Source organism: Oncorhynchus tshawytscha, linkage group LG08, assembly GCF_018296145.1.
Source record: "Oncorhynchus tshawytscha isolate Ot180627B linkage group LG08, Otsh_v2.0, whole genome shotgun sequence".
Classification (NCBI taxonomy): Eukaryota; Metazoa; Chordata; class Actinopteri; order Salmoniformes; family Salmonidae; genus Oncorhynchus; species Oncorhynchus tshawytscha.
In genome coordinates, this window is record NC_056436.1 from 7,256,378 (window position 1) to 7,271,264 (window position 14,887).

At 44.6% G+C, this 14,887-nt stretch overlaps 1 protein-coding gene across 1 annotated transcript; it reads right to left on the reverse strand.

Moving 5' to 3' along the window:
- Nucleotides 1-5,330: 5,330 nt before the first annotated feature.
- LOC112247980 (proline-rich extensin-like protein EPR1) lies at nt 5,331-14,584 on the reverse strand. Its single transcript, XM_024416797.2, has 2 exons — nt 14,571-14,584; nt 5,331-6,861 (listed from the first exon to the last, which is right to left on the reverse strand). The coding sequence occupies exons 1-2, from the start codon at nt 14,582-14,584 to the stop codon at nt 5,331-5,333; spliced, it is 1,545 nt and encodes a 514-aa protein (XP_024272565.2).
- Between the last annotated feature and the right edge of the window lie 303 nt (nt 14,585-14,887).

Below are 14,887 nucleotides of genomic sequence, written 5' to 3' on the forward strand. Positions count from 1 at the left end.
AGTAAGGTAATGTACATGTGAGTAGTAAGGTACTGTACATGTGACCATTAAGGTACTGTACATGTGATCAGTAATGCACTATACATGTGACCAGTAATGTACTATACAAGTGACCAGTAAGGTAATGTACTATACATGTGACCAGTAAGGTAATGTACTATACATGTGATCAGTAAGGTAATGTACTATACATGTGATCAGTAATGCACTATACATGTGACCAGTAAGGTAATGTACTATACATGTGACCAGTAATGTACTATACAAGTGACCAGTAAGGTAATGTACTATACATGTGATCAGTAAGGTAATGTACTATACATGTGACCAGTAATGTACTGTACATGTGACCAGTAATGTACTGTACATGTGATCAGTAAGGTAATGTACTATACATGTGATCAGTAATGTACTATACATGTGATCAGTAAGGTAATGTACTATACATGTGATCAGTAATGTACTATACATGTGACCAGTAAGGTAATGTACTAATACATGTGATCAGTAAGGTAATGTACTATACATGTGACCAGTAATGCACTATACATGTGACCAGTAAGGTAATGTACTATACATGTGATCAGTAAGGCAATGTACTATACATGTGACCAGTAATGCACTATACATGTGATCAGTAAGGTAATGTACTATACATGTGATCAGTAAGGTAATGTACTATACATGTGATCAGTAATGCACTATACATGTGACCAGTAAGGTAATGTACTGTACATGTGACCAGTAAGGTAATGTACTATACATGTGATTGGTAATGTACTATACATGTGACCAGTAAGGTAATGTACTATACATGTGACCAGTAAGGTAATGTACTATACATGTGACCAGTAAGGTAATGTACTATACATGTGACCAGTAAGGTAATGTACATGTGACCAGTAAGGTAATGTACTATACATGTGACCAGTAAGGTAATGTACATGTGACCAGTAAGGTACTGTACTATACATGTGACCAGTAAGGTAATGTACTATACAAGTGACCAGTAAGGTAATGTACTATACATGTGATCAGTAATGCACTATACATGTGATCAGTAAGGTAATGTACTATACATGTGATCAGTAATGTACTATACAAGTGACCAGTAAGGTAATGTACTATACATGTGATCAGTAAGGTAATGTACTGTACATGTGACCAGTAAGGTACTGTACTGTACATCTGACCAGTAAGGTACTATACATGTGACCAGTAATGTACTATACATGTGACCAGTAAGGTAATGTACTATACATGTGACCAGTAAGGTAATGTACATGTGAGTAATAAGGTACTGTAATGTGACCATTATACATGTGACCATGTAATGATCAGTAATGCACTATACATGTGACCAGTAATGTACTATACATGTGAGTAATGACCAGTAACCAGTAAGGTAATGTACTATACATGTGATCAGTAAGGTAATGTACTATACATGTGACCAGTAATGTGAATAATGTACTATACATGTGATCAGTAATGCACTATACATGTGACCAGTAATGTACTATACAAGTGACCAGTAAGGTAATGTACTATACATGTGAGTAGTAAGGTACTGTACATGTGACCATTAAGGTACTGTACATGTGATCAGTAATGCACTATACATGTGACCAGTAATGTACTATACATGTGACCAGTAAGGTAATGTACTATACATGTGACCAGTAAGGTAATGTACTATACATGTGATCAGTAAGGTAATGTACTGTACATGTGACCAGTAAGGTAATGTACTATACATGTGATCAGTAAGGTAATGCACTATACATGTGATCAGTAAGGTAATGTACTATACATGTGACCAGTAATGTAATGTACTATACATGTGATCAGTAATGCACTATACATGTGACCAGTAATGTACTATACAAGTGACCAGTAAGGTAATGTACTATACATGTGACCAGTAAGGTAATGTACTATACATGTGACCAGTAAGGTAATGTACTATACATGTGACCAGTAAGGTAATGTACTATACATGTGATCAGTAAGGTAATGTACTATACATGTGATCAGTAAGGTAATGTACTATACATGTGACCAGTAAGGTAATATACTATACATGTGACCAGTAAGGTAATGTACTATACATGTGACCAGTAATGTACTATACATGTGATCAGTAATGCACTATACATGTGATCAGTAAGGTAATGTACTATACATGTGATCAGTAAGGTAATGTACTATACATGTGATCAGTAATGCACTATACATGTGACCAGTAAGGTAATGTACTATACATGTGACCAGTAATGTACTATACAAGTGACCAGTAAGGTAATGTACTATACATGTGATCAGTAATACTATACTGTACTAGTGTGATCAGTGATCAGTAAGGTAGGCATACTGTACTGTACATGTGATCAGTAAGGTAATGTACTATACATGTGACCAGTAATGCACTATACATGTGATCAGTAAGGTAATGTACTGTACATGTGATCAGTAAGGCATACTGTACTGTACATGTGACCAGTAATGTACTGTACATGTGATCAGTAAGGCAATGTACTGTACATGTGATCAGTAATGTACTATACATGTGACCAGTAAGGTAATGTACTGTACATGTGATCAGTAAGGTAATGTACTATACATGTGATTGGTAATGTACTATACATGTGATCAGTAAGGTAATGTACTATACATGTGACCAGTAATAGGTAATGTACTATACATGTGACCAGTAATCAGGTATATGTACTGTACATGTGACCAGTAAGGCAATGTACTGTACATGTGATCAGTAAGGTAATGTACTGTACATGTGACCAGTAATAGTACTATACATGTGACCAGTAAGGTAATGTACTGTACATGTGACCAGTAAGGTAATGTACTGTACATGTGATCAGTAAGGTAATGTACTATACATGTGATCAGTAAGGTAATGTACTATACATGTGATCAGGAATAGGCATACTATACATGTGATCAGTAAGGTAATGTACTATACATGTGACCAGTAAGGTAATATACTATACATGTGACCAGTAAGGTACTATACATGTGATCAGTAAGGTAATGTACTATACATGTGATCAGTAAGGTAATGTACTATACATGTGACCAGTAAGGTACTATACATGTGACCAGTAATTGTCAAGTTGTCTAGGTGTTATAATTATTTCAGCTCTGCCCAAACTTGAAAACGGCTTGCTTAGCATACTGTACTGTGCGTGGGATCAGGAATAGGCATACTGTACTGTACATGTGATCAGGAGTAGGCATACTGTACTGTACGTGTGATCAGGAATAGGCATACTGTACTGTACATGTGATCAGGAGTAGGCATACTGTACTGTACGTGTGATCAGGAATAGGCATACTGTACTGTACGTGTGATCAGGAGTAGGCATACTGTACGTGTGATCAGGAATAGGCATACTGTACTGTACGTGTGATCAGGAGTAGGCATACTGTACTGTACGTGTGATCAGGAGTAGGCATACTGTACTGTACGTGTGATCAGGAGTAGGCATACTGTACTGTACATGTGATCAGGAGTAGGCATACTGTACGTGTGATCAGGAGTAGGCATACTGTACGTGTGATCAGGAATAGGCATACTGTACTGTACATGGATACATAAAAGGAGAGATATTTAAATGATACTAGATTCATTCTGTGGCACTGTGTTATTCCTCAGATATTGTTTGCATACCCATAGTGCTCTGGTCTAAAATAGTGCACTATATATAGGGAATAGGGTGCCATAGGGCTCTGGTCTAAAGTAGTGCACGATATAGGGAATAGGGCTCTGGTCTAAAGTAGTGCACTATATAGGGTGCCAGTTGGGACACTTTTAGTCTTGGAGGTAGTATGTCCCACTGTTCATTAGTCTTGATGGGGGTAGTATGTCCCACTGTTCATTAGTCTTGATGGGGGTAGTATGTCCCCCTGTAAATTAGGCATGCACTCTCCTGGGTGAGTCAGCTGTTCAGCCTGGCCAATGGCCTGTCAATCATTAGCGCAAATGTCATTAGGGCACACCGTACGAAAACGTAAAACAAAAACAAGAGTCTCTTATTGGATAATGACAGAATAGTTCCTTCCCGGTTTCAAAATCAAACCAAGTCTAATTGTATTTGTCACTTGCGCCGAATACAACAGTGAAATGCTTACTTACAAGGCCTTAGGCAACAATGCAGCTTTAAGAAAGAATTTCATTAAAAAAATATAATATAACAAACAATTAAGGAGCAACAATAAAATAACAGTAGCGAGAGGCTATAAACATTTATTCCCTTTTTGGTGCCTAATGAACACATCCCAGGATTCTGCTTTCAACAGGGGAATATACAGAGCTACAGAGGACTATAGCTAGAGGCTACAAGACCGATCACATGTTCACTGTTTTATTAGTGAGCCCAGTGACTTCAAGTTATATATTTTTTCACCTTTAGTTAACTAGGCAAGTGAGTTTAAGAACAAATTCTTATTTACAAGGACGGGCTACCCCGGGCCAAACCTGGATGACTCTGCGCCAATTGTGCGCCACCCTGTGGGGCTCCCAATCACGGATAAGGATGTGATATAGCCTGGATTTCGAACCAGGGACTGTAGTGACTCCTCTAGCACAGAGGTGCAGTGCCTTAGACTCGGGAACCCACATGGTGTGTGTGATAGAGGTTGAGGCTGGGGAGGGGGGTGCTGAGGTTTGTGGCTAATGCCGTGTTCACATGTTATCAGAAACTCAGAACCTCTGAGTTAAAATGAACATAAGTTATTTGCGTAGAGACTCCTATTGGTTGATTCTGATATTTTTTTCAAGTGAGAAACTTGGGATCATCTTCCTTCAGCCAGTTAGCAAGTCGGGAAATGTCAGCTTCCTAGTTCCAACTAGCATGTGAACGCAGTATAAAACTGGGTTCTGGTGGATGGGTTGGAGGCCTGGGATTAGAGCCCGGCAAGTGTATGAAATTTAAGCCCGAACCTTACCCAGGTCGTGACGCTCAGGCCATAACTTAAACAAGCCCGATTTGCTTCTGCCAAATTTAAGGCCCGGCCATATTATGTGCAGCAGAGCATTATCAAACGGCTCAGTTTCAAAATGTCAGTGATACCAAAGCCCTGCCCTTGTTATTGATGAAAAAACAGATCCTACCCGGCCCTAAACCCCATGTATAATGTTGGGGCCGTCAGGCTCGGGTCAAGTAGCAGAGCTCTACCAGTAACGAAGCTGAGTCTAGGGCTGTTGTGTTGGTCGGAGTAGAGGCTGGAACTTAGCGGCTGAGATTGTTCTGCTCGCAACTTGCAAAAAAAAAAAATATAGACCGTTTTTTTGTCTCTTTTCTATGGAATTATCCTTCTGTCAGCCACCTAGGAGAGGGGAGTGAGGAAGAGGGGGGTGTGAGGACGAGGGGAGAAGTGGGGGAGTGAAGACGATGGGGGTGAGGAAGAGGGGGGGGTGTGAGGACGAGGGGAGAAGTGGGGGAGTGAAGACGATGGGGGGTGAGGAAGAGGGGGTGTGAGGACGAGGGGAGAAGTGGGGGAGTGAAGACGATGGGGGTGAGGAAGAGGGGGTGTGAGGACGAGGGGAGAAGTGGGGAGTGAAGACGATGGGGGTGAGGAAGAGGGGGTGTGTGAGGACGAGGGGAGTAGTGGGGAGTGAAGACGATGGGGGTGAGGAAGAGGGGGTGTGAGGACGAGGGGAGAAGTGGGGGAGTGAAGACGATGGGGGTGAGGAAGAGGGGGTGTGAGGACGAGGGGAGAAGTGGGGGAGTGAAGACGATGGGGGTGAGGAAGAGGGGGTGTGAGGACGAGGGGAGAAGTGGGGGAGTGAAGACGATGGGGGTGAGGAAGAGGGGGTGTGTGAGGACGAGGGGAGAAGTGGGGGAGTGAAGACGATGGGGGTGAGGAAGAGGGGGGTGAGGACGAGGGGAGAAGTGGGGAGTGAAGACGATGGGGGTGAGGAAGAGGGGGTGTGAGGACGAGGGGAGAAGTGGGGGAGTGAAGACGATGGGGGTGAGGAAGAGGGGGTGTGAGGACGAGGGGAGAAGTGGGGGAGTGAAGACGATGGGGAGTGAGGAAGAGAGGGGGTGTGAGGACGAGGGGAGAAGTGGGGGAGTGAAGACGATGGGGGTGAGGAAGAGGGGGAGTGAAGACGATGGGGGTGAGGAAGAGGGGGGTGTGAGGACGAGGGAGAAGTGGGGAGTGAAGACGATGGGGGTGAGGAAGAGTGGGGGTGTGAGGACGAGGGGAGAAGTGGGGGAGTGAAGACGATGGGGGTGGGGAAGAGGGGGGTGTGAGGACGAGGGGAGAAGTGGGGGAGTGAAGACGATGGGGGTGAGGAAGAGGGGGTGTGAGGATGAGGGGAGAAGTGGGGGAGTGAAGACGATGGGGGTGAGGAAGAGGGGGTGTGAGGACGAGGGGAGAAGTGGGGAGTGAAGACGATGGGGGTGAGGAAGAGGGGGGGGTGTGAGGACGAGGGGAGAAGTGGGGGAGTGAAGACGATGGGGGGTGAGGAAGAGGGGGGTGAGGGACGAGGGGAAAAGTGGGGAGTGAAGACGATGGGGGTGAGGAAGAGGGGGAGTGAAGACGATGGGGGTGAGGAAGAGGGGGTGTGAGGACGAGGGGAGAAGTGGGGGAGTGAAGACGATGGGGGTGAGGAAGAGTGGGGGTGTGAGGACGAGGGGAGAAGTGGGGGAGTGAAGACGATGGGGGTGGGGAAGAGGGGGGTGAGGACGAGGGGAGAAGTGGGGGAGTGAAGACGATGGGGGTGAGGAAGAGGGGGTTTGAGGACGAGGGGAGAAGTGGGGGAGTGAAGACGATGGGGGTGAGGAAGAGGGGGGTGAGGACGAGGGGAGAAGTGGGGAGTGAAGACGATGGGGGCTGAGGAAGAGGGGGGTGTGAGGACGAGGGGAGAAGTGGGGGAGTGAGGATGTGTGGGGGTGTGGGAGTGAGGATGTGTGGGGGGGTGAGGACGGGGGAGAAGTGGGGAGTGAGGATGATGGGGTGTTGAGGATAAGGGGAGAAAGAAGGGGAGTGAGGTAGGAATGATAGGGCAGGGAGATGGTAGAGAGGAGGGAAAGGTGCTGATTTTTATTTCACCTTTATTTAACCAGGTAGGCCAGTTGAGAACAAGTTCTCATTTACAACTGCGACCTGGTCGAGATAAAGCAAAGCAGTTCGACACAAACAACAACACGGAGTTACACATGGAATAAACAAGCGTACAGATAATAACACAATAGAGAAAAAAGAAAGTCTATATACAGTGTGTGCAAATTAAGTAAGGAGGTAAGGCAATAAATAGGTCAATAGTGGCGAAGTAATTACAATTGAGCAATTTACACTGGAGTGATAGATGAGCAGATTAGGATGTGCAAGTAGAAATACTGGTGGGCAAAAGAGCAGAAAAACAAAACAAATATGGGGATGAGGTAGGTAGTTGGTTGGATGGGCTGTTTACAGATGGGCTGTGTACAGCTGCAGTGATCGTTAAGCTGCTCTGACAGCTGATGCTTTAAAGTTAGTGAGGGAGATATTGCTATGGTGACCAGTGAGCTGATAAGGCGGAGCTTTACCTAGCAAAGGCTTATAGATGACCTGGAGCCAGTGGGTTTGGCGACGAATATGTAGCGAGGACCAGCCAACGAGAGCATACAAAGCTTACTTGAAGCAGTGAGAGCTGATCAAACTTTTAGCTATTTGCCATTCTCAGTGCAGGTGGTACATAAAGCCCTGAAATCCTTAGATCAGAGAAAGCCTGCCGGTCCTGATGTTTTGGATCCCTGCTTTTTAAATCTGGCAGCTGATTTCATAGCTGAACCACTTACATATCTGTTCAATCTAACCCTGGAATGTAATGACATTCCAAAGATCTGGAAATCAGCATTTGTCCTACCACTTTTAAAAAGGGGGAGATCCAAATCTTTTAAATAATTATAGGCCAATCTCAAAGCTGTCACCCCTGGTGAAATTTGATGGGCTTATGTCTGTTAAATTGTCTGTCCTTAATGGTGTGCCCCAAGGCTCTGTACTTGGTCCTCTCTTATTCACTATTTATATAAATGATTTAGACAAAAATGTCCAAAATGCACAACTTCATTTTTATGCTGATAATACTGTTATTTACTGTTGTGCCTCGTCTCTTACAAAAGCTTTCCAGAGCTTGTAAACTGCTTTTTATACTGTTCAACATACCTTGTGTCTAAACTAAACTAATGGTGTTTTCTAAAGCAAGAAATAGACCTCTGAACCTTTCAAATCAAATCAAATCAAATTTTATTTGTCACATACACATGGATAGCAGATGTTAATGCGAGTGTAGCGAAATGCTTGTGCTTCTAGTTCCGACAATGCAGTAATAACCAACAAGTAATCTAACTAACAATTCCAAAACTACTGTCTTATACACAGTGTAAGGGGATAAAGAATATGTACATAAGGATATATGAATGAGTGATGGTACAGAGCAGCATAGGCAAGATACAGTAGCTGATATCGAGTACAGTATATACATATGAGATGAGTATGTAAACAAAGTGGCATAGTTAAAGTGGCTAGTGATACATGTATTACATAAGGATGCAGTCGATGATATAGAGTACAGTATATACGTATGCATATGAGATGAATAATGTAGGGTATGTAACATTATATAAGGTAGCATTGTTTAAAGTGGCTAGTGATATATTTACATAATTTCCCATCAATTCCCATTATTAAAGTGGCTGGAGTTGAGTCAGTGTCAGTGTGTTGGCAGCAGCCACTCAATGTTAGTGGTGGCTGTTTAACAGTCTGATGGCCTTGAGATAGAAGCTGTTTTTCAGTCTCTCGGTCCCAGCTTTGATGCACCTGTACTGACCTCGCCTTCTGGATGATAGCGGGGTGAACAGGCAGTGGCTCGGGTGGTTGATGTCCTTGATGATCTTTATGGCCTTCCTGTAACATCGGGTGGTGTAGGTGTCCTGGAGGGCAGGTAGTTTGCCCCCGGTGATGCGTTGTGCAGACCTCACTACCCTCTGGAGAGCCTTACGGTTGTGGGCTGCTGCGCCTTCCTCACGATGCTGTCTGTGTGGTGGACCAATTCAGTTTGTCTGTGATGTGTATGCCGAGGAACTTAAAACTTGCTACCCTCTCCACTACTGTTCCATCGATGTGGATAGGGGGTGTTCCCTCTGCTGTTTCCTGAAGTCCACAATCATCTCCTTAGTTTTGTTGACGTTGAGTGTGAGGTTATTTTCCTGACACCACACTCCGAGGGCCCTCACCTCCTCCCTGTAGGCCGTCTCGTCGTTGTTGATAATCAAGCCTACCACTGTTGTGTCGTCCGCAAACTTGATGATTGAGTTGGAGGCGTGCGTGGCCACGCAGTCGTGGGTGAACAGGGAGTACAGGAGAGGGCTCAGAACGCACCCTTGTGGGGCCCCAGTGTTGAGGATCAGCGGGGAGGAGATGTTGTTGCCTACCCTCACCACCTGGGTGCGGCCCGTCAGGAAGTCCAGTACCCAGTTGCACAGGGCGGGGTCGAGACCCAGGGTCTCGAGCTTGATGACGAGCTTGGAGGGTACTATGGTGTTGAATGCCGAGCTGTAGTCGATGAACAGCATTCTCACTTAGGTATTCCTCTTGTCCAGATGGGTTAGGGCAGTGTGCAGTGTGGTTGAGATTGCATCGTCTGTGGACCTATTTGGGCGGTAAGCTAATAAGAGTGGGTCTAGGGTGTCAGGTAGGGTGGAGGTGATATGGTCCTTGACTAGTCTCTCAAAGCACTTCATGATGACGGATGTGAGTGCTACGGGGCGGTAGTCGTTTAGCTCAGTTACCTTAGCTTTCTTGGGAACAGGAACAATGGTGGCCCTCTTGAAGCATGTGGGAACAGCAGACTGGTATAGGGATTGATTGAATATGTCCGTAAACACACCGGCCAGCTGGTCTGCGCATGCTCTGATGGCGCGGCTGGGGATGCCGTCTGGGCCTGCAGCCTTGCGAGGGTTAACACGTTTAAATGTCTTACTCACCTCGGCTGCAGTGAAGGAGAGACCGCATGTTTTCATTGCAGGCCGTGTCAGTGGCACTGTATTGTCCTCAAAGCGGGCAAAAAGTAATTTAGTCTGCCTGGGAGCAAGACATCCTGGTCCGTGACTGGGCTGGATTTCTTCTCGTAGTCCGTGATTGACTGTAGACCCTGCCACATGCCTCTTGTGTCTGAGCTGTTGAATTGAGATTCTACTTTGTCTCTGTACTGACGCTTAGATTGTTTAATAGCCTTGCGGAGGGAATAGCTGCACTGTTTGTATTCAGTCATGTCACCAGACACCTTGCCCTGATTAAAAGCAGTGGTTCGCGCTTTCAGTTTCACACGAATGCTGCCATCAATCCACGGTTTCTGGTTAGGGAATGTTTTAATCGTTTAAACGTTAATAGAGTAACAATGATCCAAGGTCTTTCCACCCCTGGTTGCGCAATCGATATGCTGATAAAATTTAGGGATTTAAGGAGGGTATCTCTCCAGGAACAGGTTTGGAGAGTCCTGGTGTAAACCTACAGGAGGGTAGCTCTCCTGGAACAGGGTTGGAGAGTCCTGGTGTAAACCTACAGGAGGTTATCTCTCAAGGAACAGGGTTGGAGAGCCCTGGTTTAATAGCCTACAGGAGGGTAGCTCTCCAGGAACAGGGTTGAGGAGCCCTGGTTTAAACCTACAGGAGGGTATCTCTCCAGGAACAAGCTTGGAGAGCCCTGGTTTAATAGCCTACAGGAAGGAACAAGCTTGGAGAGCCCTGGTTTAAACTTACAGGAAGGAACAGGGTTGGAGAGCCCTGGTTTAAACCTACATGAAGGAACAGGGTTGGAGAGCCCTGGTGTAATAGCCTACAGGAAGGAACAGGGTTGGAGAGCCCTGGTTTAAAAGCCTACAGGAAAGAACAGGGTTGGAGAGCCCTGGTGTAATAGCCTACAGGAAGGAACAGGGTTGGAGAGCCCTGTTGTAATAGCCTACAGGAAGGAACAGGGTTGGAGAGTCCTGGTGTAATAGCCTACAGGAAGGAACAGGGTTGGAGAGCCCTGATTTAATAGCCTACAGGAAGGAACAGGGTTGGAGAGCCCTGATTTAATAGCCTACAGGAAGGAACAGGGTTGGAGAGTCCTGGTGTAATAGCCTACAGGAAGGAACAGGGTTGGAGAGCCCTGGTTTAATAGCCTACAGGAAGGAACAGGGTTGGAGAGCCCTGGTTTAATATTAAACCATAGCCTACAAACACTGATTCCAGCTGCTCCCTGGCGGCGACTCTAAATATTAAAGATCCTTTCAAATTCCTCCTGTTGCAGGATTTATTATCCTCCTGTGACAAAATGGGTCATTTTAAGATCCGACATATGTAGACTTCAATGACACCCCGTCTGGCGTACAGTCCGTAGCACCACCTCAGAGCCAGAGTGTCTGATCCTCAACCTTTCTAGCGCAGGTCGACAACATTCCGCTGAAAAGGCAACGCGCGAAAATTCCAAAATATATTTTTAGAAACATGTAACTTTCACATATTAACAAGTCCAAGACAGCAAATGAAAGAAAAACATATTGTTAATCTACCCATCGTGTCCGATTTCAAAAATGCTTTACAGCGAAAGCACAACATATGATTATGTTAGATCACCGCCAAGTCGAAAAAAACAGCCATTTTTCCAGCCAAAGATAGGAGTCACAAAAAGCAGAAATATAGGTAAAATTAATCACTAACCTTTGATGATCTTCAACAGATGACACTCATAGGACATCATGTTACACAATACATGTATGTTTTGTTCGATAATGTGCATATTTATATCCAAAAATCTCAGTTTACATTGGCGCCTTACGTGCAGTAATGTTTTGATTCTGGTGGAGAGTAACCAACAACCACTACATCAGAGACATTCACAACACCTTCAGCCTACTAAATATGCATATTTGTTTGCAGTGGTGTGTATTCATGAATTCCAAGGGAAGCCAGGCTTCCCCCCAAAACAATTACCAATATTTTATTTATTTATGTATATATAAAAACATACAAAACAATTTCTCTTTCTACTCTTTGTGTTTCATCATGTTGAATGTGCACTATGATGTCAGAGATACACTATATATACAAAAATATGTGGACATACTTTCAAATAGGTGGATTTGGTTCTTTCTGCCAGACCCGTTGCTGACAAGTGTATAAAATCGAGCACACAGCCATGCAATCTCCACAGACGAACATGGTCAGTAGAATGGCCTTTACTGCAGAGCTCAGTGACTTTCAACGTGGCACCGTCACATGATGCCACCTTTCCAACAAGTCAGTTCGTCACATTTCTGCCCTGCTAGAGCTGCCTCGGGTCAACTGTAAGTGCTGTTATTGTGAAGTGGAAATGTCCAGGAGCAACAACGGCTCAGCTACGAAGTGGTAGGCCGCACAAGCTCACAGAACGGGAGCGCCGAGTGCTGAAGCGCGGAAAAATCATCTGTCCTCTGTTGCAACACTCACTACCGAGTTCCAAACTGCCTCTGGAAGCAACGTCAGCATAAGAACAGTTTGTCGGGAGCTTCATGAAATGGGTTTCCATGGCCGAGCAGCCGCACAAAAGCCTTAGATCACCATGAGCAATGCCAAGCATCAGCTGGAGTGGTGTAAAGCTCGCCGCCATTGAACTCTGGAGCAGAGGAAACGTCTTCCCTGGAGTTATGAATCACCCTTCACCATCTGGCAGTCCGAAGGACAAATCTGGTTTTGGCGAATGCCAGGAGAACGCTACCTGCTCGAATGCATAGTGCCAGCTGTACAGTTTAGTGGAGGAGGAATAATGGTCTGGGGCTGTTTTTCATGGTTCCGGCTAGGCCCCTTAGTTCCAGTGAAGGGAAATCGTAACGCTACAGCATACAATTACATTTTAGGCTATTATGTGCTTCCAACTTTGTGGCAACAGTTTGGGGAAGGCCGTTTCCTGTTTTAGCTTGACAAGATCGGAAGAACTGGCCTGTGAGCTCACATGTGAATGAACCTGCTGCACCAAACAATAGTGTCAACGGAAGCCCTTTTGGATTTGGCTTAACACCCAATCAATCACATCAAAAATCAAAACGTCATTGACAGACAGACACGACTTGATCCACCCTGTTCTCACTCTCCTCCGGCCCCCAACCAGGCTTAAACCAATCCAACCCATAATACTCACCACACTTGATGATTGCAAAATATTATCCTTGCTTGGTGACGAGGCATCTGGCTACATGTCAGGTGGAGATAAAGGGTTGACATGAGGATGAAATATAGCCACATTACAGCCTAGTTCTTCCAGGCCAGAATTATGAACTAAAAATGATTTAGGATGCCAGCGTTTCCCTTAGCCATGGGTTCTGCATATGTAATGTCTGCTCATACCTTGCTCTCTCTTTGTTTGATCAGCACTATTGTATCAAACACACTACACTTAGCACGTCAGGTTTCCCTCCCTGTTCTCACACGGAGCATCTCAGACAGGCTAATACCAAAGCCTCTTTCAGATAATAATACACACAGTATAGATGCAACTATATATACTCTCTGCTTCTACTATAAGAAGAAAGGATCAGAGATGAAGTGGTTCAAAATGGCCGCTTCTTCTTCTTCTCTAGCCTCATATGAAGCAGACAGCCTTTGATGCAATGAGGGGTGCAGAGAATAGTGACAAAATACAACAATCAAATTCTAGAACAGCAGCGTACAATTCCGGGAACCGCGTGTAAAAAAAACAAAACTCCAAAAACTAAACAACCATTATATTCATATTTAGAAGGTACCCATCAAAAACAGAATATAAAACTGATGTAGATTAAAATGGAAATGCTCGTTGGCCATTTTCCCTCTCTGTCTGCAATAGAGGACAAAGTGTGTAAAGGGGGTGTGTGTGTGTGACTGTGTGCTGGCAGTAAGCTGGAACCCCTGGTAGACTTGAAAGGCTGTATTGACTGTTCTAATGGGTTTATTGGACTGGTAATCAAAACATGAAGCTCTGGCAATACCCTCCATCGACTTCTACTCCTACTCACGCACACACACAGCGCGCAACAGGCCATTTATATTCATGTGTGTTTTATTAGTCACCCGCGATACAAGACCGTGTTCGACGTCCCATGTGTGAGGACGTCTCGGAGGTGACGTGGAAACCAGACACTAATGGTGAGCGCTGTTATCTTCAAATAGTTTGTTTTGTTAAGTGACTTGGGGATGTCTAATCAGCCTAAGCCGCTGATTCCAAAGGTTGCATGTACAAATCCAGCGAAAGAAGATATTTTTTTGTTTTAAGCCTATCCCAAACCTTATCCATTCAGACCAACCCTTACCTAAAATACTCGTAGTTAATAACTGAACCTTTAACATGAAATTTGAGAAACGGATGAACGTTTAATTGTGACATGAGACCGTGAGAACTGGTTGTGAGAATAATAGTTTTCACAATTGGTGCTGTCCACCACTAGATGGCACTATAAGGTGTCAACTCAGGCTTACAATATGCCTGCAATGTATCACTTCTTTACTGTGTGTGTGTGTGTGTGTGTGTGTGTGTGTGTGTGTGTGTGTGTGTGTGTGTGTGTGTACCTTCCGGCCCCCATACCGTAGTCAGAGTTTCTAACGAACTTCTAGAATGATAAATTAAATTGAATCCAAATTATAATTGATCCTGTGATTCTGTTGCTCCCCCCCATTAGATTCTGGTCTTAGAGGGAATTGAAATGTATGTGGAATCATAATGATCATAATGATCATGATTATTGTAATTTAGGTGGAGTGACAGAACTTCTTGTGTCACATGAGGCTCCCGAGTGGTCTAAGACACTGCATCTCAGTGCTAGATACGTCACTGCAGACACCCTGGTTCGAGTCCAGGCTGTATCACAACCGGCTGTGCTTGGGAG